Source organism: Zootoca vivipara, chromosome 14 (assembly GCF_965207765.1).
Source record: "Zootoca vivipara chromosome 14, rZooViv2.hap1.1, whole genome shotgun sequence".
NCBI lineage: Eukaryota > Metazoa > Chordata > Lepidosauria > Squamata > Lacertidae > Zootoca > Zootoca vivipara.
In genome coordinates, this window is record NC_142597.1 from 28,587,325 (window position 1) to 28,614,316 (window position 26,992).

The window sequence follows — 26,992 nt, forward strand, 5'->3', positions numbered from 1 at the left end:
TTTGGACATGACACAAAACCATGGCTTACTGTAGTTCAGGGGTGAGTAACATTTTTCAGGGTTCAAGGGTCACATTCCCTTCCGGGGGCCACATGACAGAGGGAAGTAGGACCAGATGCATTACGAAGCATTACATGGAGGGTACCACATTGGTTTTCTGAGGGTTGCCATATTTTGAAGAGCAAAAAAAGAGGACACATTTGCCAACTTCTCCTTTTAACTATGGATCGCAAAGACGACTCTCATTTTACTGTAGATACCTCAACTATATGTAGGATATTGAAGCTATGGTATATTCCTTGTAGCAATGTTCTTAACTTTCAACAACAAAATAATAATTGTTGTTGAAAGTTAATAATATTGCTCCCTCGCTTGCCACATGAAAGTATTTGGGCTCATGTTCACATCTTTGTGAACTTAAGTGTGCACAGAACAATTTATTAAACTGTTTAATATGCACATATGGACTCTTCTTTAGGGCAGGCGGATGTTAACTCTTGTCCTCCCAGACTCCTTCTCCAAGATCTTGTAGCTGAGCCAGCATCCTTTTAGTTCAGCCACAAGAGAAGGGATTTCTATCAGTATGTAACTACTTTAAGATGCTGTTCTGTTGGGATCCTCTGCTGCAGACTAGCTTAGCTGGGTGCCTAGATCTGATCTGAGTCTAATGCACTAGGGAAAAAAATTATTGGGTTACTGTAAACAAAAACAAACCATAAATGAAATAAATGAAAGATGCTCAGTGGGTGTAGAATGCTGACTGTTGCGGGGTGGAGAAAGAGAGAAATGCAAACCAGGGTGGGGGAGGAGAATGGAATGGAATGGTGTGTCCCAAAAAAGGGAACACACGGCGCTGTAACATTTTGTTGCAGATCCAACATATAGAAACGCTTAATTGGAGTACAGTATTGGGCTTCCAGGAGTTGATAAGGCAGTAGTCACCTGCCTTTCTCCTGCCAGATCTCCAGTGCCTTTAACAACCGCACCACAGATAAGCAAACCATCTTACGAAGACTTTCATGGCAGGCAATATTTCCAACCCCCTTTTTTTAGCAGAGCTGATAAGGGCAACAGGCGCGCTGCCAGGAATAAAAGTTGGCAGCCCCAGAGGGTAAAGAATGATAAAGGGATGCATTTCGTTCCCACACTTTCACATTCATGCTTTCAAGTCAATGGGGGTGGGGGTTTATCGACCCATAGAATCGTAGAGTCAGAGGGCACCCAAAGGGTGATCTGGTTCAATCCTCTGCAATGCAGGAATTCCAATCCACATTTGGGATTGAGAGTACAAAAGAAGGGTTATGCCCACACCCACCTTCCTTGCCCACATGGCAGAACTCAGACAGAGGGTGCATGTGCCACATCTCAAGCAGAGCTGTGCTTACACCCACATTCAAAGTTTAGGATAATATTTTAGTTTCCTTTCATGCGGCTCAATGTGGTGCCTTCCATAGTTCTGGTTACAGGTAGGTAGCCGTGTTGGTCTGGGTCGAAGTAAAATAAAAAAATTCCTTCAGTAGCACCTTAAAGACCAACTAAGTTTTTATTTTGGTATGAGCTTTCGTGTGCATGCACACTTCTTCAGATACCATTCAGGTATCTGAAGAAGTGTGCATGCACACGAAAGCTCATACCAAAATAAAAACTTAGTTGGTCTTTAAGGTGCTACTGAAGGAATTTTTTTATTTTAGTTTCCTGTTAATTATGTTTGAATGAATGTTAATTGTATTTAAATGTATACTTTATATTTTACTTTCTTCAGTAAGGTTTTATTCTGGATTGTTTTATATGCTGTTTTAATGTAGGTTGTAAACTGCTTTGAGATTCCCCTCCTTAAAAATACAAAGCAATATAGAAATGAAATGAATTTATTATTATTATTATTATTATTATTATTATTATTATTATTAGCACTGTGAAAATGCCACACATACAGATCCCGCTTGTGGGCATCTGGCTAGGAAACCTCAAGACTGCCAGCGGCTTGCAGGAAAAGATCTAGGCTCCTGTAATTCACCTGGATCAAGGAACTCTGCCACCTTCGTGCAACAAACTGGCTTTTTATAATAATAAAAAAGGAACTAAAAAGAAACCAACTTCTTGAGGTTAGGAAAGTGAAGGGCAAAAGCGTTGAAAAGTGTGTATTGAAGGAATGATTACTGAGAAGCAAATCGGGGTGATTTCACACAAAAAAAAGCAGAAAGATTCGATGTAATCTAACCTCTGTGCAGGTTTTGCACAAGGAAATCAGAATGCTCAGTGTGACGCACTCAGTAAATAAGTTGTCCAGAGTAACCCTTGGCCACTGTGCAAACTGGATCATAGATTCATAGAACGGTAAAGTTAGAACGGTCCCCCAAGGGTCATCAAGTCCAACCCCCGTGCGGTGCAGGAATCACAGCTAAAGAATGCCAGACAGAGGACGGGCATCCGACTTCTCTTTAAAAGGCTCCAATGAAAGACAGCCCACCACCTTGTGAGGATCTTTCATTCTCATCCCACAGGGCTCTTTTTGTGTTCCCATGACCGAGCCAGGTCCTAAACCATCCTAAATGCAAATTTTCTGGTTGAGGGACACATCTAAGAGCTGGTGTGCTCTCTCGGGGCTTTGTTGTTGCAATTGTCCCTGGGAAGCGCAGGGTCTTCGATTCCCCACCCCCCAGGCTTTTTGGCCCCGCGACAGCAAAATGCAGAGGAAGAAACCCAGTTCTCAGAACCTTGGATGAGAGAGAGAGAGAGAGAGATTCCGCTGAATTCCTTTATTTATATATTTTATTTTTAATTAAAAAATAAAGGTTATCTTGATACATCTCTTTGCAGCCTTTGGGCAAAAATGCACCCTCGAACAAGACTATAGGAAACACGATGCTTATCTAATCTTGGCACACAGGGTTGGAAAATAAACGCAATGCTCCTCCTGCAAAGTTTTCTTCTGGTTTCCGTGGCTCGCTCTCCTCCCCGCCACCCCCAGATATTTCAGTGCTCCTACAGTAAGTGCCATATAAATCTGGAGACCAACGTATCCAAAGCGCTAAAAACACTGGTGTTGCTGTAGACATCGAAAATCCCCTTGGGTTGATATAGGCTTCACAAAGGGCTCGAGCTAAGAATCAGTTCACACCTTATTTCTGGAAACTTCAGTTGGGGAAAAAAAAGACTGGTCTTTAAATACTGATGCTGCAACATTTAGGTCCACAAGGAGGGATGAAGGATAAATTTGGTTCAGTCTGCATTTAAAGGCAGCCCTTATCAAATGCATGCATCTCAAAATGATACACGGACAAAAAGGCACTCATCCTCTGAATTCGACACTTCTCCGAATTTTGCAATCCTGTTCTCTAAATGTACTAAAATGTGTACACTAAGGTAAAGTGTGCATCAAAATGCATACGTTGGTGAAAACCGCATGCGAAAGTGCTTTCTAATAGTGGAAACTGCTGGTGTGTATTAGGCAAAACTGCATGCAGAAGCATGCATATGTTAGAAAAAATCTATGCTAAGGTGCTGATGAATTTTCATAAGGACTTTTAAAAAAATAATAATAATTGCAAACTGATGTGAAAATGTCAAGAACTGAACATCAGATTGGAAAAGTGGGAAAGTGACGTTGATTGATTTGCCCATCTCAAGTTGCAACCCTTTCTCATCAGCAAGTGAAACCCATTTAACTCAATGGAGTTTACTGCTGACTAAACATGTTTAGACTTTTGTGGGTGAGTCAATCAACTGACTAAATTAGTTAAACTTGGGTTGTATTCCTATACCCACCTACTGAAGAGTAAGTACCATTTACCTCAGTGGGGTTCTACTTCTAATGAAAAATCTATAGGATTGCACTTTAAAATCCTTTCCGAGCATGTCTGACCTGCCTCATTCTGCCGCAGAAATAGACTGCAGATAACTGAGGGAAATGGTCTTTGCAAATTTCAATGCAAACTGATTTTATCTGCATCTCCTGGACCAACTACATGGCTTCCCCCCCAAAAATCTTGGGGATGGTAGTTTCTCAAAGGTGCTGAGATTTGTTAGGAGATTCCCCCTATCTCCCTTACAGAGCTACAATTCCCAGAGTTCCCTGAGGGAAAAGGAGCAAATTGTTAAAAACCACCCTGGGGAAGGGGCAGGTCACACCCACCTCCAACATGTAAAATCTTAACAGCCATGGGTTTCCCCCCCCCCCAAGAATCCTGGGAACTGTAGTTTGTTAGGGGTGCTGGGAATTATAACTCCGTGGGGGGTGAACTTCAGTTCCCAGGATTCTTTGGGTGGGTGGGGGAAGTACTTTAATGTTATGGTGTGCACATAGCTTGATTCTCCATTCCTGATGTGGACCAGGCTCAATGATCAAGCATGAAACAGTGTGAATCAACCCTCAGTTATGGCAACTTAAACTCAACTTATTGCCCCAGTGTCTTTAGGGAGATGCAAGAGCTGCTCCAGATTCTTCTCCCCAAACCTCCTGCCATCATCCTCCCAGCGTTCTATCAAAGAACAGGTGGCCAGCAGACAGCCCTCCTGTAGTTCCCTGGCCCTTTCCCCTCTTTTCACTGCAGTTATATGAGTCTCAATGCACAAACTCCCAGCTCCACTCCCGGCTCAGTGGTAAAGCAGCTGCCTAGCATGCAGAAGGTGCTGGGTTTGATCCTTGGTAGGTCTAGGAGAGTCCTCTGCCTGAAACCCCAGAGAGCCACAGCTGGCCAGCGTAAACAATACTGAGCTCGACTTGTCGGATTCACCAAGGCACATTTGCTAGTCCTCTTTCTTCTGGCCCAAACCAAGCCACTGCCAAGTAGAGGAAACAGACCCTTCTTCCCTCCCTCGCTGCTTTTACACTCAGAAGGCAGATGAACAGGCAACTGAGAGCAGAAGGAACAGGCTAGGGTTTGGTTGTGGGCCTCCAGAAGAGGTCCAGGCATTGGCAGGTGCCCCGAATTGCTGGTCTTTGGTAGTGGCCCAGATCTTGGTGCATGCATGCTTCCAGGGCACAGGAAACACCTCTTCATGCAGCACATAGTTAAACCACTCCCTCAGCTAGGTCTGGCAGCTGCAGCCCCAAAACAGAGAAGAACGTTCCTCCAAGACAATACGGTGGACTGTAAAATCTGATCAGCAATGTAATATAGAAACTTATGTGTGTAGGTCTCCATTTCAACGTATATTTGTATAAATTGGTGGTCCCTGTAGCTCTGTATAATCTGTACAGTATGCAACAGAATACTTTTATTTCCTTTTTATGTGTGGATGAAATGGCCAAATAAACTTTGACTTGAGTACTCTCTCCCACGGGAGGCAAGGAAGGCCACTCACTTGGGTGGCTTTAAAAGGGGGTGGGACAGATTCATGGAGGAGGAGAGGGCTACTAATGGATACTAGCCATAATGGCTGTGCTGTTGAGAGAGTGCTCTTGTGGTCTTTCCCTGCTTGCAGGATTCCTGCAGGCATCTGGTTGGGCACTGTGAGAACAGGATGCTGGGCTAGGTGGCCCATGGGCCTGATCCAGCAAAGCACTCTTCGGAAGTCCTTAGATTAGGGCTGCCATACTTCCGGAATTTCCCGGACATAGCCAGGATTCGTCTGTCAAAAATGGAATGCAGGTGGAATTTTTTTGGGGGGGGGGGACATCCGGGGGAAACCTGGGGCAGCCCATATCAAGAGTGCTGATCTTTTGGCAACTTTCCTAAAAAATAGCTCAACAACTTTGGGCAAAAAAGAAAGAAAGAAAAGAAAAGCTCAACAACTTTTGTGTCCGGATTTTCACTTTTGGAAACATGGCAACCCGATCTTAGATATGCCTCCTCTTCTGATGTCGACAAGGAAGCCAGCCATGGGAACATACCCTTCTACCGAGAGTTCAAATGTTGCTTCATTGAGGTCAGGATTTCCTACGCTAACTATCTGTGGCACTCCAGAGCTTCATGCATGGATCTTCCCAGCCTTACCTGGAGATGCTGCCAGGAACTGAACCCGAGGCCTTTTGTCTTTAAAGCAGATGCTCTACCACTGAGCTACCACCTTCCCTTCCATGTGCGCCAGAGGTTTGTACTGCCACCACTGAGCTCTGGGTGGCTACAGGCAGGGCTACCTGCTTGCCCCTGCCTCAGCCAGTGCAACTTCCACATCCACCATGAACCAAACATCCCACAACTCTTGCTGCTCCCCCAGCCTCTTGCCCACCCCCTGCCACCACTTCATTCTTGCCCCTATTGGCCACTGGTGCTGCCAAGCCCTCCAAGTCAGAGAGCAACTCGAGGAAGTCGAGAATCTGCTCCTGCATCTCCCTCACCCACCTCTGATCTTTGTGGCGCTGGAGCGTAAACATCCCAGATTCCCAAACACCCCTGTTAAAAACACCTTTGCTTTCGCCCGTTCCCAATTAAGGACTGGTTGCAGGAGGATGCCATGTTGGAACAACAACAACAACAACAAAGGACCTCTTGCTTTGTTTGGCAGTCACTGCTCCGAACCCATTTCACAGCTGAGGATAATAAGGAGGAAGACAAAAAGGGACCGTTTTCTCTGGCAGCCATTCGCTAAGGAGCCTCTTCCTCCCAGCTCCCTGGGCATTTCCAAAGTCTCAGATTTGCAAGCATGCAGTCTCTTTGGGAGGAGAGCTCAGGCCCCACTATCTGTGGGGAGGATGTACACACTGCATTGGAAAGAAGGAAACTGTCGCTGCTGTCTACAAGGGGTCTCTTTGCTCCACAGCGACCCACCCATACTGTTCGATTTCATAAGGCACAAAGTGTGCACGCCTCCAGTTTGTACATTGTCCTTTTGGGAAGTGTGGGGAGCTTTCTCTCTTTTTCTCTCTCTCTCTTAACTCGATGCAGTTTCTCCCAGAGGGGTGGTTTCAGTTGTGTTTTTAGGAGATTCCTCTGTCTCTGAGGGGGCATCCAATGGCTCCCCAGTCAACCCACACTCTTCCGTGGCCTGGTTTTCCTCCAAAGCCGGCTGGTGAGCTTGGCTGTTCATCTTCTCCTCTGCTTCGATCTCTTCGGAGCTGGGAATGGAGTTTTTCTTGGGGCGGCCTTTGGGTTTTGTGGGGGCCTCCTGCCCACCTTTCAGGACCTGGAACAAAAAAACCAACATGCTGAGTGTCTAATTGCTGCTTTCATGGGTTTGTTTTTTAAGTGTTAAGTTGGACCAGCAACTAAATGTTACAGCACGGAGAGTTCCTGTGCCCTGTCCAGCCTGCCCTGCCCTCTCCCAGGATATTCCACCCCATCCCTGAGTTTTCCATTCCTCCTCCCAAAAGTCAGTCAACATTCCATGCCCACGGAGCATGCTCAGTCCTCAATAGGGTGTTTTTAGAGTTTCCCACCCTACTGATTTTTTCCCCTGTTGTTTTTAGGGGTTTCCTCTAGGCCTGAAGACACCTTGTTTTTGTTTCCCCGTTTTGTCTAGGATTCTATCAGCACTCTGCAGCTGAATTCATTGTTAGAGGGACTGATTCATCTTTTGCTCTGCAGTACTCAATCAGAACAAAAAGAGTCAGAGGGTTTTTTTCTTGCCACTTGGAACTTTTTATTGATTAAATTAAATTTTTGAAAAGGAGGGCTAGAAATGCTCTTAAGTAAATAAATCTTAAGGCAATGATAGTGGAGGCAATCTACTCTGATGCCGAAAGACATTAATAAAAGACTGGAGAAGACCCCAGCCTGCTTTCCCAAGTGTCAGAAAAGCAGGAGGATTCTTGGATGAGGGGTTTGATGTTGTTTAGTGTATTTTAATGTTTTTGTTGGAAGCCGCCCAGAGTGGCTGGGGAAACCCGGCCAGATGGGCGGGGTATAAATAATAAATTATTATTATTATTATTATTATTATTATTATTATTATTATTAAATCACATTTAGGGATGTCACCCTATTAAAGAAGTCTTACACTTCAATCCTATGCAGGTTTACTTTGAACTGAGTCCCACTGCCTAAAGAAACTGCAACTTAACAAAAAATTTTTTAACAAAATTAACAACTAAGTTTTACATTAAAAATGCGATCTTAAAAAATGAAACACAAATGTTTTGCCCCTTTTCATTTTATTTCATTTTTGCCTTGGGCACACCCTGTACGCATGCCTCTGTTTACCACAGTACCTACCATTTTCTTCCACTTCATCCTGCGATTCTGGTACCAAGTCTTCACCTGAAGTTGAGTTAGGCCCAGCGACTGAGCCAGATCCAGCCTGGAAAACAAGAGATCCAAATCAATCCAGATCAATGACAGAAAGGAAGACGCTCCATCCACGGCCAAGATCTGATTAGCTCACATCCTGCAGAAAGCGAACAAGTTGTACAGACACTGGAGGGGAAAACCGAGGAACACCAACAGCCAGGTAGATAGTCATCATCTACTGACAACGTGCCCTGTCCAATTAAATCAACTAAAGGAAGCTATAGAGAAGTCGTAATTCCCCCTTTGGTGTAATTAACTGCGGGAAGGTTTCTCCCCCCCCCCAAAAAAACACTTTTTGTTGCAAATAACAATGCAAACATTTGAGAGATGCAGAAACGAGCAATGACTTGTTTGTCTGATATCATACGGTTCACGACTTAAGAAAGAAAATTATGCAGAGCAGATAAATGCAGAGAGATATGTTAGGAACAGGGGCGTAGAAAGGGGGTGTGGGGCTGTGGTTCACCCCGGGTGTCATCCCTGAGGGGGTGACAAAATGGCACACCGCGGGGGGTGGCACCATGGGGCCCGGCCTGCAGCGCGCCCGAGGCACGCGTCTCTCCTGGAAGTGACATGGTGGCACAGGGCCCTGCGATGCCCAGAACAGCAGTATGGGGCTTGCATCCACCAGGTGGACTTTGTGGGTAGCTCACCACGATGCCCCCGTGGGCCAATCGCCACAGCACTCCCGTGGGCGACTCAACCCGCCCCCACCGCTCCAGGTGCCAGAGCAGCTAGCTATGCCCCTGGTTATGAATAATAAGATCACGATGCCACGGAAGCACAACAGAGCCATCAATAATAAGTCCTGGGATGCAAATTTAGCTGATTGTTTCAGATTGAACAGCTTCACTTACACAGTAATTTCTTGTGGGGCATATATAGGAGAGAGACAGAGGCAGCGATGGTCGGTGCACTAAGAGCTCATCCACACTTCTGCTTGTCTTGTGCCTTTCTATGCTCTGGTCCAAGCAGTTTTGCCTTTGCCCCGCCCCCACTGCTTTCCTCAGGAAAACCCGCTCTTTAGCGCTAAATCAGAACAAATGGCAATCTGTGGGAAACCCCATCACTGCTTGTTCTGCTAAACCGCAGCTTTTGCCAGGGGGCAGTGGCAGGGCAAACAGAGTCCTAAATAAGTCCTAACTTGGAAAGAAGCCCCATCGAACGTAGTGGGATTTCTCTCTGAGTCAGCATGCCTTGGACTGGACAGTTAAATTGCTTTAATTGCTCCTTAAAGTGACGGTCCCAAGAAGAGACTTACTTAAACATCCGCAAGTTCAGGCTGCACAATTCTGCAGGCCTGTGGTCTGTTTCATGCATGTTCAAAAACAATGTTATGGGTTGGGTGATGCTAAAACAGAGGCCACCAACCTTTCTGATGTGTGTGTGTGTGTCTGAGCATACCATGTTGCCCGTGAGCATTGCATTGAAGGACCTCTTATTAGTGGTTAGTGTGTCAGACTAGGACCTGGGAGATGAGGCTTCAAATCCCCACCTTGGGCCAGTCACTGCCCCTCAGCCTAACCTACCTCACAGGGCTGTTGTGGGAATTAAATGGAGGGGAGAAGCATGCGCAGCCTCCAGAGCTTCTTGGAGAGAGAAAACTGTGGGGTATAAAAGCAATAAATAGATAAATAAATTGGCCAGCCTCTCACTGACCTTCTTGTACAAAGGTGGATTTGCTGGTCTGGTTTTCCACAAAGGCTGGAAAGCCAGACGGAACTCGGCTTCCTAAGGATTCAGAACTCAATAGCACTCACATCAAACTGGGTTTCACCTGAGATTTCCTTGATAAAATATGGGACGGTCCCCTGACCAGGCGCACACAAACACACAGCCAAGCACCACTGTGTTTACGTAAGGCCCGCTGGTTAAGGACCAAGTGAAAGACTAATCTCCTCAGATGAAACTTGCTGAACAAAGAAATCTGAAAGAGACCTGCCGGCATGACATCTTCGCTATGCCTCTGCCATGATTAGCATCAGCGAACCAGAAACACAAAAGGTGCGAGGGCAGCCTAAGCCAAGCCTGATGCACTCGGTCACGTCTCATACGCACCACCGGCTGCACGGTAGATGACTCTGAATCACCCTGAAATTTGCCAAGTCGTTTTCTCTGCAATGGGCTTCCAATAGCTGTGTTCACATGGCAATCGTTTTACCAGTTGGTTGCAGCCCCAAAAGGCCCAGAGGACTTGGCTTAAAGAGCGACAACAGGTGACCTACTTCTTCCACTCGCTACATCAGAGATGGGCAACCTCGTACCCTCCAACATTTCTCTGATGAAAATAGGGGCATCCTAATTAATAAATTAATAATTCAGATATAGCCTACCCATCTGACTGGGTTGCCCCAGCCACTCTGGGCAGCTTCCATCATATATAAAAACATAATAAAACATTAAACATTAAAAAAGTCCCTATACAGGGATGCCTTCTGTTTTCTAAAGGTTGTAGAGTTATTTCTCTCCTTGGCTCAGGGGTCGCATAACCCCATGCCCTCCAGCATTTCTCCAATGGATATAGGGACATCCTAAGGAAAAGCGTGACATTCCGGGATCAAATCAGAAACCAGGACGGCTTCTGTAAATCTGGGACTGTCCCCGGAAAATAGGGACGCTTGGAGGTCTGCAACCTTTACACCACAGGCTGCAGTCCCCCAGGGGTATTCTGTTTGGGGGGGTTTTATTCTCCATTTTTCTTCCATTGTGAAACCCAAGGCTACATGCATGGGGTTTCCAGGCCACTGCCCAGACCGAGACCTGCTTAGCTTCAGCAAGGTGCTGATAAGAGGAATCTGCCAGATCAGGCCAATGCCCTATCTAGTGTAGCATCCTGTTCTCACAATGGCCAACTAGATGCCCCCAACGTGAAACCTGCAAGCTGGGCATGAGCACACACACCCCTTACCATTCCCAACTTGAGAGGCATTCCTACCTCTGGGCAGAATGTGAGGGGTAAACTGCAGTGCTCAGAATTCTTTAAGGGAAAATACACAGAAATATACAGTTGGAAGGGGCCGCGAGGATCATCTAGTCCAACCTCCTGCAATGTAGGAATCTTTTTGCACAATGTGGGGCTCGAACCCATGACCCTGAGATTAAGAGTCTCATGCTTTATGACTGAGCTATCCATCATGCTTTAAAGGTTTTTAATAATAACAACAACAACAACAACAACAACAACAACAACAACAACAACAACAACAACAACAACACATTATTTATACCTCACCCACCTGGCTGGGTTTACCCAGCCACTCCGGGTGGCTTCCAACAAAATATTAAAAATACATTAAAACATCAGTCATTAAAAACTTCCCTAAACAGGGGTGCCTTCAGATGTCTTCCAAAAGTCAGATAGTTGTTTATTTCCTTGACATCTGATGGGAGGGTGTTCCACAGAGCAGGCACGACAACCGAGAAGGCCCTCTGCCTGGTTCCCTGTAACCTCACTTTTCGCAGGGAGGGAGCCGCCAGAAGGCCCTCAGCGCTGGACCTCAGTGTCCGGGCTGAATGATGGGGGTGGAGATGCTCCTTAAGGTATACTGGGCTGAGGCCGTTTAGGGCTTTCATGGTGAGCACCAGCACTTTGAATTGTGCTCAGAAACGTACTGGAATCCAATGTAGGTTTTTCAAGACTGGTGTTAATGTGATATCGGTGGCCGCTCCCAGTCTATCTGCCTTATTCTGGATTAGTTGTAGTTTCCAGGTCACCTTCAAAGGTAGCCCCACGCAGAGTGTATTGCAGTAGTCCAAGCAGGAGATAACCAGAGCATGCAGCACTCTGGCAAGACAGTCCGCGGACAGGTAAGGTCTCAGCCTGCGTACCAGATGGAGCTGGTAGACAGCTGCCCTGGACACAGAAAAACCACTAGCTTTGATGCTCCATCTACAATCAGCACCACCGACTCATTCTAATGCTAACCTGCATTACAGGGCTGTTGTAATCATTGCTGAGATCAACTCTCTACGAAGTGTTTTGAACACTCGGCTTTGCTATAGCAACACTGAGTGTTATTATCGGCAGGGCAGAGCCCATCAAGGCTGCTGCTTATCAGGCCCATCTGCCCTATGTTGCCATTAGCGAGCCTTGTCTTTCAACGGTTCTCTGCGGGCTTTCTTTAAGACCCACATCAAAGGGAGCAAGGGCAAGGCCAAAGCCGTTGGCAAGACTCCTGAACAGTGTGCTGCTGCTGGGCACACCGGTGTGAGGAATAGGGTGACCACGTGCTCCACTTCGTAGCGGGAGGCCCTATGTTTGAAGGGCTTTCTGGCCAAAGTCCAGTTTAAAAATAAAGAGCCCTAAGGAGGGAGTGTAAGGAGTCACGAAGCTGGACGGCCACCCGAGCAGGAACACTGGTCACCTTGCCATATGGTCTTCTTGACAGTAGTGAGGTGCATTGCATTTCCATTTCCATGAAAGCAGTGACCTCTGAACCAGCATTAAGATATATATATTAACCTTTTTGCAAGTTTAATGCAAATCTGCAACTCCTTTTCTGATGCCGAAAGACGACTTCTTCTTTTTGGCAACACATAAATAACCACTCCAGTTGTAATTCCTGCATTGCACGGAGTTGGACTAAAGAACTGTTGGCGTTCCTCTTCCAACTCTACCATTCTATGATTCTAGCTTCACAAGGTGGACTGAAGTAGGCCATGAAAACATCTAGCATCAAACGGGATGCATTGGGGTTGCCCCAAGACCTGTTGCTACCCGAGGTGATGCTCAAGACGGCTCTCCTCCTTATTCCTCATCCAGAAGGAACGATCAGCCAGGCCATCCACCAGTTTTCAAGGAGGAGGGGGGAAAAACATGCATGCATGGCCATTTTTCGAGGGAAGGGCGTCTTGAATTTTCAACCAGGAAAGGAAAATATAGCAACGTCTGCTGCATCTTTGGGAGGAGATGCTGGGAGCCTGGCGGAGGTTTTGCCATCACCGAATCTCAATCTTCACACGGGAAAGGCGCCTGGTTGGCAGCAGGGGCCTCATCGCGGCAAGATTACCTGTAACCCTTTGCAAACTGGTTGCTGCGCCTGTTTAGAAACAACAGGCACTGCCTAGGAAACCAAAGCAACAAACAAGAGGGAGGGACAGAGGGAAGGGGCAGGAGTTGCCAGAGCCGCGCTGGCTCATCGTGCTCAGTCACGTAGGATGCCAAGGCTTATTAGTGCCAAGAGAGTCGTGTGTGTGATTGATGGTGTTGCCCAACCAGTCATGTGAGGTTCGGAGCTGGCACCACACTAGCCACCCAATCCCTTGAATGGAATCAGGACCCCTTACCAGAGGGTCGAAGGAGCCCTTGGTGCTGAGCACTGTGGGCAAGAGCCCTTGGCCTATGCTGGATGGCAGTGGATCTACAGGCAGCGGCGGCTGATGCCCCTGGCAGTGTTCGGAACCTCCCATTGTTCTCGGCGCATTTTGCGACAGGGAATTTCATTTGCACAAGCAGTTTCTGAGTTCTGGGCGCAGTACTGTGCCTAAGATTTCAGATTAAAACTGCAGAGTGGAAGGAAAAGAGGACCTTTTTCTGTCTCCCCACTTCCAGCTACTCTCTGAAGACTGGAGAAGAAACCCTCTTATCAGGGGGGTGGACAGGGGGAGGACTAGATCATGTGGGAAATGAACATAATATTTTAGTTGCAGTTCATTCATTTCAGCTTTGTATTCTTGTTATAAAAAAGCGCACCTATACATTCCGTTGTTGTGCCTATAACTTAGGTTTAAGGTGTCATTTAGCTCCTAGTTTTTATATCTCCGTTTCTAACACTGGCCCATGGGGCACTGGTAGGGCAGGAGCCAGGGAACCTGACAGCAGCGGGTGCCAGAACTACCGTAAGTAATTTGCAAGTGTGTCCTAGAGTGGACCGCACTGAGCGGGACCTGTCCTCCAACCGAGGTGGTGAGCTTAAAAGCACTTTCCACAAGGGGAAACCCCAAGTGGAGGAGAGGGCTATCAATGGCTACTAGCCATGATGGCTACCTCCACAGCTAGAGGCAGCCACGCTTCTGAAAACACAGGAGGCTAGAGTGCTCTTGTGCTCATGTTCTTTTTGCTGGTCTCCCAGAGGCATCTGGTTGGCCAGTGTGAGAACAGGATGCGGTCCAGAAGTCTCTTCTTATGTTCTTAAATGGACCTGGCATTTGAAGAGCTTTTAAGCTCTCCACATCACTCAGATTTAACATGCGCAATTGCAACCAGAATTTTCGCCTAGCATTTCTGATCAGCATGCAATCATTGAATACTTTTGAAACAAACATATACCATGTTTTCCGTGTATAAGATACCCCCGTGTATAAGACGCCCCCTATTTTGGGGGACTCCAAATTAAGAAAATAGGGGGAAATTGCCCCATGTATAAGATGAACCCTCTTTTCTTAACATAAGTTTTAAAGAAAAAAACAACCCTAGTCTTATACACAGAAAAGTATGGTAATTAAAGTCTTCTTTACCCCAAATCTTGAGTACCGGTAATGTGATGAATTGGTGCAGAGGCTGCCATCTTAGACTTTTCTCTACTGGGCTATAAAAACAAGCAACCTTTCTTTTCCCTTCTGATTGAACCAGCATCTCTTCTCTTTCAGCCTTTCAAAGGGGTACCAGGAAGGAAGGAAGGAAGGAAGGAAGGAAGGAAGGAAGGAAGGAAGGAAGGAAGGAAGGAAGGAAGGAAGGAAGGAAGGAAGGAAGGAAGGAGCCTTTCTCTCTTCTTCATAAGTATCACTGCACATCAATTCATGCTGGCATGTGCGCGCTTGAAGCATTCCCACAGCCCTGGTATGCATTTTCCACTGATACAATCTACTCATGTCTCCTTTGATTTTTTTTTTGATTTTTTTAAATTTAAGGCAAGGGTGCTTTGAAATCTGACCCGACCATGTGACCGAGAACTCCACTGGGAGCAAGCTCATCTCCACGTGCCCAGGCATCATGGCTGTGCTCTCAGCTCCTGAACAGCTGAGAGGAACATCACAAGCCAGCACCCTGGTGAGGCTGGGAGGAGGACCCGGCCGCCAACCCCAGCTCAAGAAACACGTTTGTCCAGAAACGGAAGCCTGCAGAGAGTTTGCTTCTGCAAGTGATGCGGCGGGGCTAAAGTGTGGAGGTTTGAAGTGGGGATATTTGCAGGAATTCAAAATGGCAAAGATCTGCCTATTGGTACTCTCTCTGGTTTGTATAGCAGCAAATGGGTTCTTGTTTATTCATGTGTAAATAGGAAGATGTAACTCAGGGGTCCCCAAACTAAGGCCCGGGGGCCGAATGTGGCCCAATCGCCTTCTAAATCCGGCCCGCGGACGGTCCGGGAATCAGCATGTTTTTACATGAGTAGAATGTGTCCTTTTATTTAAAATGCATCTCTGTCTTATTTGTGGGGCATAGGAATTCGTTCATTTTTTTCCCCAAAATATAGTCTGGCCCCCCACAAGGTCTGAGGGACAGTGGACCAGCCCCCTGCTGAAAATGTTTGCTGACCCCTGATATAACTGAAAGGAATGACACCTTACATACAAGTTAGGAAGATTAAACACAGAATGTATTTCGTTTTCAGATGGCCAGTGTAGAATATATTTTTTTAGGTTTTACGAATCAGCAGGACAAAAGGGCACCTCCTTTCCATTTAACTTGCTCATTGCTAAATAAATATGGGGAAATATTTTTAAGATTTTCAAGTGGTCAGGCTTCCCAGATGTGTGGATGCTTTTATGTGTCTTGTCCATGTTCATTAATTTCAACAGGTCTCTCTCCTCTGACTAATGGAGACAACCCATTGTTGGTTGCAGTTTTTAATAATAATAATAATAATTCAGTGTTAGCTTCTGGAAATCAGAATATTACAGCACGATACGAAGCAGTTCTGAGTTCAAAGCCCCCTCGACCAACCTGTCTGGAGTGGAGAGGTACTTCTGCTTCTGGAACTTCTTCTCCAGCCCCATGAGCTGCAGCTCCGTGAAGATGGTGCGGCTGCGGCGAGGCTTCTTCAAGCGGGGTGCGGACTGCTCCGCCTCCGACTCACTGCTCCCATGGGTCTCGCTGGCCTGGGTCTCTGAGCAGGTGCTCCCCGGCGTCGGATGTGGCGAGAGGACGCGGGAAGTGCCGGCGGCAGGGATGAAGTGGGAGACGGCCGAGGGCTGCCTGGTGATGACAGAGATGAGAGGATAGGCCCTCAGAGAAGGGGAGCCTGGGGAACAAGCATCAGAGAAGGAGAGGGGTTACACCACAGGTTAGGGCCTTTGCAGGAGAGGTTGAATCATCAGGGTTCAGAGCCACCCAATCAGAGCAAGGGCAATTGGGCGAGGAGGGGGGGACATCCTGAAGTTGCATGCAGGAACATTGCGCCTCTCTCCCTAAGCCAGGCAGAAGCTTCCCGGCTTTCGGGATGGAGGCGCCAGGCTTTAATACTGCAATGCTGTAATTTACGGGAAAACATTTAGGGGACTAGCCTAGTCTCCCGTGCCCACTGGCTGACTACACGCCACTGCTGATTGCCCTACGCCTGTTTGGTTGAAAATTATGCTCAGCGGGACTTGCTACCATATTGGCATGGACAGCCTTGAGACTATTTGGCCCGTCAACCAGGCCAGCGTTTGACAGCCACAAATGGAGCCCAAGGCTTGAAAGCTCAGCTCCTGTCCCAGCTTTGCACAAACATCTCTAGCCCTCACCACTGTGTTTACTCACAGATGTGTGAGCTCATTGCTTTGCTCAAATGTCCCCGAAAAGAAGTTCTATAAAAAGTGCCACCGCCACAACCAGAACGCGTGAAAATTGGACGCATTATGCCAAGTCTCTCGAGCCAAGACTGAAGTGGCTGTCGCTCCGCCACCCTTCTCTGTGTGAACGAAGAGAGACAGACATCTGCTCCTGACATGCTCCTGTGCTGCTTCTGAAATTGGTGGGAGATCATGTCAAGGTAAAGGGGCAGCTGGCCACGTCCTCCTGACCAGCCTGAGAACATCACATTTCAGTCAGCAATGGCTGCGGTTCAACAGCAATGGAGACCCAGGACAAGTCTCCTTTCATTGCTCTTGAAGTCCCTGCTGCACCCATGAACGGAAATCAGAAAGAAATATTAATATATCTGCACCAGTTCTGGTGATGTTCCTAAATGTGTATTGAATCTTTTAAAAAGACCCACATTCCCAAGCTCTAAGGCTTGAGTCTCCTGCTTAGTTTGCTTCTGTGTTAATTAATACAGTTTGCCATATCTTATCTTTCCCCTATGGTGAGACAAATTGCATTGCTATTTAAATTCTAATAATTATTTCTGAATTCACATCATATAATACACATCACTACAAATAAACCAGCATATGCAAATATTATGTGTCCCTTCATTTGCCTTATTTTGGGGCCAGGCATTTCCTCATATTTTTTAAAGCTGTGCTTAAACTGACCATCCTATTCTAAAGAGGCTAAGAAAGCTGCTTCCATGTTAGGTTTTCAAAGGAGTTGCAAAGACTTTCTGTTTTTACTTTATTTATTCCACTGCATTTCTATCCCACCTTTTTCTCCAAGGAGCTCAAGGCAGAATACATAGTTCTCACACTCCTCACTTAATCCCCATGACAGCCCTGTGAGGTAGGTTAGGCTGAGAGGTGGCAACTGGCCCAAGGTCACCCAGTGAGCTTCCTGGACAAGTGCGGGATTTGAACCCGGGTATCTCAGGTCCTAATCTGACACTCTAACCACTACGCCACACTGATGTAGTGCAAGCCAGGACAGGCATTTGGCTGAGCTAGGTCATCTTCTGTATTGTGGCTTAATTTGCAGTTTTTATTTGGACACATTTATATTGTGATTTTTTAAAAAAGAATATTGTGAATTGCTTTGAGCTGATGGCTCAGCTGGTAGAGAAGAGGGCTGCAAGCTCCTGGCTCAGTTCTGTTTAGGGAAATGGTTGTGGCTCCACACAGTGAGCATAAGCTTTGCAGGTTCAATCCCTGGCATCTCCAGACAGGACTTGGAAAGAGACCCTAACCTTGGAGGTCCATTGGTCAGGGAAGACTGACCCAGGTGGACCACTGGTCTGGCTCAGCACAGAGCAGCTTCCTACTATTGTAAGCAGTTTGAACGGATAAATAGAAAATGAAAGTGGTCCACCCCTGAACGCTGCAAGCTCACACAAGCTTCCCACATTAAAAACAAACTTAAAAACGAAGACAAAACTCAAAAACTAAACAATCAGCAGAGACCAGCAGATAAGAGGTTGGCCACAAACTCAAATGGCACAAGTTCTATTCTGAGTTCTGACTCACTCCATGACCTTTCACAAGTCACTTTACGTCTCTATCTCCATTTCATTTACTGACACCCCGATCTCTAAGAACAGTTACTTGGAAGGAAGCCCCATTGACTCTGAAAGCACTTTCCCTATGTGTCCCAGATATGGCGTTCTCAGCCATGGCAACAACAACAACAACAACAACAACAACAACAACAACCCTTTAAGGTAGGCTTGTGCTACACTTTGGGGAGAGAGAGGATGTTTTGCCAAAGGCTGCCTAGTGAGTCCATGGCTGGGTGAGATTTAAACTGAGGGGTTCTTGACTTGCAAATCCTTTATTTAATGCTCTTGGTGGTTGGAGCACTAGGCTGAGACCTGATTTAGACCCACACCCAGCCCTGAAGCGCACTGGGCGATCCTGGGCCAGTCATGAGCTTTAAGATGGCAGGGCCCAGTTTAGCCCAGCATCTTGTTTCCATGGGAAGCCTTTGGGAAGCCCACAAGCAGAACAACACTCTCCTCCATTGTGCTCCCCATCTCTGATATGTCAGAGGCATACTGTGTCCGACAGAGGAAGCAATACATAGCCAACATGGGTAGTAGCCATTGTTCCATGAATTTCTCTAATCCCCTTTTAAAGCCATTAAAGGTGGTGGCCATTGCTACAAGTTGTGGCAATGACTCCAAGTGCTTAAGCCGCATGGAAGAAGAAAAATACTTCCTGTGTGAAAAACCCTGTCTTTCTGATCTAAAGAATTCTTTACCTGGATGCAGCAAGGATCTCTAAAGCTCAGAAATGGAAGACAAGACAGGATCGAGACATTTTTCAGCGGTACAAAACTATGCAGACTCTGGCTAGGGCAGGGAAAATAACTTGCAAATTCTGCGTTTCTAAAAGCAAAGAAGAGGCAAAACATTTCCACTGTTTGGCGGGACTTTATTTCTTACAAGTTAAACTCGGACAGGCAAAACTCTCCCCATAGCAAATTGCAAAATTTGTGTATCGCAATGTGCTAAAAAAAAAAAAAAAGGTTTTAAAAAAACTGCAAGAAGATCAAACCTATCCATTCTGAAGGAAATCAGCCCTGAGTGCTCACTGGAAGGACAGATCCTGAAGCTGAGGCTCCAATACTTTGGCCACCTCATGAGAAGAGAAGACTCCCTGGAAAAGACCCTGATGTTGGGAAAGATGGAGGGCACTAGGAGAAGGGGACGACAGAGGACAAGATGGTTGGACAGTGTTCTCGAAGCTACGAACATGAGTTTGACCAAACTGCGGGAGGCAGTGGAAGACAGGAGTGCCTGGCGTGCTCTGGTCCATGGGGTCACGAAGAGTCGGACACGACTAAACAACAACAATTTATTTATGTATAAAATTATACACCGCTTGTTGGTTAAAAAGAAAGAAAACCCTCAAAATGGTTTACAGAGAGAGAGAGAGAGAGAGAACAATAAAATTATCAGTGAGGTGAATTACCAATAATTTAAGACTTTCCAAGTTAAAATAACAATAAAACTAAAAACAGATGAAAACTCACATCCTATACTACCTAATTTCTACTAATTTGCATGAACAATCTCTGCACTGTTCCTGCATTTTGTCAAAACAAAATAAAAACATTCCTTCCAGTACACCTTAGAGACCAACTAAGTTTGTCATTGGTATGAGCTTTCATGTGCATGCACACTTCTTCAGATCAAAATGCACACTTCTGCATTTTGTGGTTTTGTTTATGTTCTTTCACATCTGTATCTTTGACCCTACATTAATTTAAAAGAATTCTCACAAAAGAAGAGAAAAAGCCTGTCCTGAAACTTCCGACCCTCAGTTTCATTGGATGACCCTGGTGTCCTACCGGTAGGTTGATGAGCGAATGAGAAAAACATCTCTCTATCCACTTTCTCCATGGCATGCATAATATCATATACCTGTATTTCTATTGCATATGCACACTTCTTTTCTAAACTGAAAGACCCTGTGATCATTTTGACTGCCCTTTGCTGAACCTTTTCAGACTCTCTACGGTATCCTTGTAGCCCTAACCCAGTGATGGCGAACCTATGACACGCGTGTTAGACGTGACACGCAGAGCCCTCACTGCTGGCACGCGCCCCATCGGCCCATTCACGCTGTTGTTGTCCCCCCCCATTTGTTCTCCCGCTCCTCCTACAGCTTGTCTCCGCTAGAGCTTGTCTCCGCTGTTAAAACCCAGATCCTTTTTTTGTTGTTGTTGCTGGTAGCCAGAGATTGGGTTTTTTAACCTTTTCTGTGCTGTTTTTTCCCCTGGCGCTTTGGCAGACTATGATTGGGTGTAACAGCGTTCGTTTTTTAACCCGTTCGGTGCTGTTTTTTTTGGCGCTTTGGCAGACTATGTCAGTGCTGCGTGTTAGTTCCAGCAAAGGTATTATTTGTCATTTATTTCTATTCTCTCTCTCCCCCCCCAAAGCGCAGCAGCTTTGGGGAATCCCCCCCCCAAAAGCAAAGCAACTTTTGCACCCCCCAAAAAAACCTCCAAAACTTTGGTCAGAAGCTCCCCAAAAAAAGCTCAACAACTCTGGGCACTTTGTGATAAATAAGGGGTTTTTGGTTTGGTTTGGTTAAATAATTAGTTTTTGGTTTATTAAATACAGTTATATATTACAATGATACATTTTTGTTATTTAAACTATAAATTTTGCAAAATTATGATTTTTCTTGAAGTGACACACCACCCGAGTTATGCTCAGTTTTTTGGTGAATTTTGACACACCAAGCTCAAAAGGTTGCCCATCACTGCCCTAACCCACCAAAATGAGGTGGGTGAGTAGCCATGCAAAGCCCCTTGAGTCCCTTTGATTATGGCCCAGTCCAGAATTTCAGAGAGAGACACACTCGTTCTCTAGGCAGAAATGGTAAAGAAAGACTTTCAAGTCTTTTGGAAAGTTCCCAAACCCCGCATGCTTCCCATCACACGAGGCTAAAGTCAGCCAAAAACATCTGTTGGGAAGCTTTGACTGAACTCCTCAAGCCCGCTGGACGTGACACAATTACCTATACGCAGCCTTCAAACAAGATCCCATTTCAAAAGTTTCAATTAAGATCCAATGCCTCAAAGGAATCCCTTTTCTCCACGCCTGCCCGATCCCCACGACATGGATTCACAAGGCAGATGTTATAATGAGGAGACAGAGACGAGCAGGAAAATGAAGCTTTAATTAATTGCGCTGTCTGAACACTCGCAATGGCAGGACACTTTTTCCTCCCAGGCAAAAACAAAGACAAAAAAAACACACCTCCCTCCGAAACCTCAGCTAAATCTCTTAATGGAACAAAAGGGGGAAGGAAGGAAGGAAAGATTTATGGATCAGCGCCTTCTTGGCATGCCAGGCTCCGCTTGGAGGCAGAAATGTGATCTTTGCTGAAAACACCGTGTGGCGCACAAAGGTAAATAAGAGGAGAAAATGAATGAACTTGAGACAGGAGGACTGTAAATCTGCCGGCTGGGGAGCGTCAAAACAGTGGGGGGAACTGAAGAGAGCTCCGTCTGCTTCTGGCTTGGCCTATGGCAGTGCTGGAGAGCAATGACCTGCGGAACTGACTGCCACTGACCATTCGGAACACACCCTGCTGCTGCTACCTTTGGCGCATGCACATTCCTGGGTCCCCAACTAGCCTAAGGAAGGGACTGATAAAGAAAAGATACTTTTGATTAAGGATAGGAAAGCTTTGCAGTCTGAGGGCCACATACCCTTCAGGGTAATGTTATGGGGGCCACATGGCAGTGGTGGGGCAGGGGGCAGGGCAACAAATGCATCGATTACCTGGTACACTAGCCTAGTTTCTGCACGCTCACATCCACGCACAGCCATCTCCATCCAGAGCTCAAGCCAGGGGAAAGCACTCAAGAAAGGGATAGAATCTTAGAGTTGGAAGGGACCCAAGGGTCATCTAGTCCAACCTCCTGCATTGCAGGAATCTTTTTGCCCAGTCTTTTTTCCTATCTCAGCGAAAGCATCCATGGCAGATGGCCATCCAACCTCTGCTTAAAAACTTCCAAGGAAGGAGAGTCCGCCACCTCCTGAGGGAGTCTGTTTCACTGTCCAAGGGCTCTTACTGTCAGAAAGTTTTTCCGAATGTTCAGTCGCAATCTCCTTTCTTGTAACTTGAAGCCAGTGGTTCTACCCCCCAGAGCAGGAGAAAACAAGCTTGCACCCCCCCTCCACATTACAGCCCTTAAGGTGTTTGAAGATGGCTATCCTATCTCCTCTACGTCTCCTCTTTTCCAGGCTAAACATACTCAGCTCCTTCAACCGTTCCTCATCAGGCTTAGTTTCCAGATCCCTGATGAAGCAGAACTGGTGAGGGGTGTTGCCTGGGGAGAGGGGGTGTGCATGAGAAGGAGGTGTGGCCTGTGGGGAGTCCCAATGGCCAAATAGAAAGGCCCTGGCTGCCACATCTGACCCCCAAGCCTGAGGTTTCGCCATCTCTGACGTGGGGGGTGCTGGGGCCAAGCATGCTGCCCCTACTTCCTTTGACTCCCAACCTTTGCACATTAGATACCACGGTCTGATCACACACAGGGTGGGCATGGAGGGCTCAGGGCCAGCACCACATGGCACCCTCCAGCTTTTGGTTGACTTCAGCTCCTTTCAGTCCCACCCATCATGGGGAAGGGCCGCCAGTTGTAGTTGGCTAGTTGGCTACCCTCTCCTACACAGTCTGGGCCCTCAAACACTCAGAAACTGAGCACCTAGATGGAAATAGGCAATCTAGGCAGCTTTTAAGCATACACATAACCTTTGGGAAAGGATTCCCATGGATACATGGAAGGCCACTAACCAGATGTCCCTGCTTTTCATGCCTCTCAATAGATAGAAACAAGCTGTCATCCCTAGAATGTTTCAAATGAACAGGGCAAGCCTTTCCCAAAGTCGAAAGCCCTTTGAGCGACTACAACACCCATCAGTCCCACCCAGTGTAGCAAGCAGAGCCGATGAGAGCTGTAGTCCAAAATTTCTGATGGGCACCAGATGGCGAAAGGTTGCCTTAGGGCAGGCATCCCCAAACTGCGGCCCTCCAGATGTTTTGGCCTACAACTCCCATGATCCCTAGCTAACAGGACCAGTGGTCAGGGATGATGGGAATTGTAGTCCAAAACATCTGGAGGGCCGAAGTTTGGGAATGCCTGCCTTAGGGTCAGTCACACACACAGGCACCAGATCACATACCAGAATGGTTGACATTAAAATGGCAGATTTAAGAGCAAATCCCTCTTTGCTTTCCACTCCTCTCCTGTCTCAATCAGAGTCTCCTCCTGCAAATAGGACAAATGCACAGAACAGCATGCCCTGCGAATGTCCCAGAAAAATCGGGGCATCGCGTTTTTTATCGCGAGAGAACGGCGGCCATTTTGGTTGCCGCGATCTCACAGTATTTTGCGGTGCAATTTCCCCCCTGAAAAAAGCCTTTTTGGGGGGCCACAATCTTGCACAGCACTCCAAGACATGTGTTTTTGGCTGCCGTGCCCGAAACAGTGCTTTTTTGGGGGGAGGGGGGGACCGTGGTGCGAAATTGTGCAAGATCACGGCAACCCAAATGGCTACCGTGCTCTCTTTAGCTGCGAGTCCTGCATTGGTTGGACTGGATGGCCCTTGTGATCCCTTCTAACTCTACAGTTCTGATTGCATTATCCTCTTGACTTCAACAGGCTCTTACTGAAAAAAACAACAAGCATGGCATCAGGGAGGCGGGATAGAATCTTGAACACAACCAATGCATAGTGGGATGAGGGTTGCTGCACCGCCAGTCATTATTGGTGGGATAATGGAGGTGCAACAACTTGTGACACACTGAGCCTGTGGACAAGCTGAACAAATGGCCCAGACTTGCCCCCAGAAGAAGCCTTTGCACCCATCCTTGGAAGTGGAACTGCAAATCAGAGGAGAGGGCAGAAACTATTTTAGGTCACTCCTCTGTGCTTCCAGCCTGCTGACTGCACGACTTTAAATTGCTCAGCTAAGCTGTCCGAATTATCATAAGTTCACTTGACAATTATAGAGCCCCTTTTTTAAAAAAAATCAAACAACTTTTCGAATAATTGATCAAGTGCTTAACAGTGGGAGGAGTCAGTTCTGAGTGCATTTTCAGCTTCTAGATATGGAACTGAAGTTCCGGTCACTGCGGCTTCTAAGTCAGCTATCCAAGGGAAGAAGTGCATGGCAAGAGTTGCCCTGTCCTTCTGGCCTGCAAATTGTCACCAGGATCTGCTCTTAGATCCCTCCAGTGTGAAGAATGCTTTCTCTTTATCAACAGAAAACCTCCACTGGCACCGGTGAGGAGCTTCTCCTCCTCCTAACTGCATCATAAGAACTGTAACTAAGATCTTATTAATTTTATTTACTTCACAAAATTTGTAAGCTGCTTGACTGTAAAAAAACGAACCAAAAACGAACCTGAAAGCTGTTTACAAAAAAAAGATAAAACAATAAAGCTATCACTAAGAAAAATTAACAATAATAATGTAAAGCCTTTGAAAAATTAAAATAACAATAGTCCAAAAAAAAGTTTTTAAAAAAACAGATTACAACTTTCATCAACTTTCTAAGCATCTGGGTAGACTTGTCTAAACAAAGATGTTTTCAGCGAGTGCCAAAATGAGTAGTACAGCCTGTGATTGAGTTTGCTTTTTCTTCCTTTTCCCCTGCGTGTCTTTTTGGATTGCAAGTCATTTGCAAGCAGCTTGGAAAGCCTTTTCGGCTAAAGGGTGAAATGGAAATGCCTTCTATGTTCCCTGTTCTTCAAATTCCATGATTCTCGTTAATCTAAAACTTTCTCCCTCTGGTTCCTCTGCGATGAGTAGTATCGGAGCCCTCTCTTATTAGCCACCTCTCAACGCTGCAGTATAATTCAGACATAATCACAGTAATTAATAAATTTGACTGAATTCAAAGCTCCCATGCCCGAAGGCCCTGGGAAGTTTTAGTAAAAACTAATCAGGGGGATAATTAACACTTTATGATGATGACACTTCTCTGCACTGCTGTTTACAACTTCAAGATAAATGCCCTGACAGTAACTAATTAGCTCCAAAAATATGTGACGACCTGCAAGCTTTGGAAATGCAAAAGGGTTTAATAAAGGCAGCCCTGGAGACCTGCCCATATAATCCTTTATGCAAAAGCAATTTATAACCCCGGTTTAACAAGTCCCCATCCAAACTCCACCCACAGCACGTAGGATTCGTGCATCAGTCCTGGTCAGGAGCTCATCCTGCACAGATCGGACCTGGGCAACCTCAGGTCCAAAGGCTCTGTGCAACCCTCCAAGACTGCATCCTTGTTGCAATGCTCAGCTGACTTAATGGGCCTCCATCATTTGACCAGCACCAGATTTGACAAGGAAACTGGATCCATCAACAGCAAAGGCAGGCAGGTTGGTATCTGGATTCAATTTTGAGATGTTAAATAGGAACCCAGGAAGCCTCGTTATCACACAATCACACCATCCTCCCATCTAGCTCAGTACTGTCTACTTAGACCGGCAGCAGCTCTCTAGGGTTTGGGGTAAGAGTCTAACACCCCTAGGCAGAGATGCCTGGGACTGAACCTGGGACCTTCTGCACAGAAGCAGGTGTTCTGTCGATGAGCTTCTCAGCAGCAACTCCACAAACTATCCAGGAAAAATGAGGCACCGGCTACGAGTTCAAATTCTACGCCCACTTAATGAATTTCCAAGTAAACATGTGTGAGATCAGACTCTCCAACCCACCTCTGCATTCCAAGAGGCGCATTATTAACGCTGTGTGTTTGTGTGAATGCACACCTAAATATAAATCAATCAGTCAGTCATTGGCTTCCTGCTCTATTAATTATCGCAACATCCATAAGCAAACATGAATTCCGGGCGGCTGACTCAGAGCTTACACAAAGGGCGCTTCAGGTTTCACAAGCCCACCCTTGTGGCCAGTGCCAAGAAAACGTTCGTTGCAAATGCCACTGCCTTTTTCCTGCTTCCAACATGTAAAAACCATTTGATGAGTGACACAGAAGGATGGAGAGTGAAATTATTTATTTGCAAACCAAGAACTGCTGTTCCGCTGAGATCTCCGACTTTCAGGAAATGCATTTGTCTTACAAGGAGATACACTTTCTCTGAGGAGTAAAATGCCACGCAGGAAGCAAGCATGGATGCGGGGAAGAAGACTGATTCAGTTCACAGCTGAGGGCAAACCTGCTCAATTCACACTTATACAAAAAAGTGGACTGAAACAACCATCCTTCGACATTCACACTTCTCTGAATTTTGCAATGCGGTTCTCCAGCAAAGCAGGGTGTGCAAAACTGCACAGACTGGGGCAAAGCATCACGATGCCTGTATTAGTGACAACAACAAACAAAATGCATTGCATTAGGGGGAAATGCTTTGCAAAAATGTGTATACAGTGGTACCTCTACTTATGCCTCTACCTCTGGTTACGTATCCGTCGGGATATGCACGCGGCAAACCCGGAAGTATTTTTCCTGGTTTCGCCGCATGCGCAGAAGCGCTGCACCGCACCGTGCACATGCGCAGAACAGGCACCTCCAGTTGCGAAAACCTCGGGATCTGACCAGAGC

At 46.3% G+C, this 26,992-nt stretch overlaps 1 protein-coding gene across 1 annotated transcript in view; it reads right to left on the reverse strand.

Annotated features, from left to right (window-relative positions):
* Nucleotides 1-2,115: 2,115 nt before the first annotated feature.
* The window catches only part of BARX2 (BARX homeobox 2), a 46,967-nt gene continuing 22,090 nt past the window's right edge, over nucleotides 2,116-26,992 (reverse strand). Inside the window, exons 2-4 of the mRNA XM_035139606.3 lie at nucleotides 16,054-16,351; nucleotides 8,097-8,181; nucleotides 2,116-7,068 (exon numbers count right to left, since the gene is read on the reverse strand). Of these exons, the coding sequence (XP_034995497.1) occupies nucleotides 6,817-7,068; nucleotides 8,097-8,181; nucleotides 16,054-16,351 (635 nt within the window). The 3' untranslated portion in view covers nucleotides 2,116-6,816. The remainder of the gene's footprint in view (nucleotides 7,069-8,096; nucleotides 8,182-16,053; nucleotides 16,352-26,992) is intronic.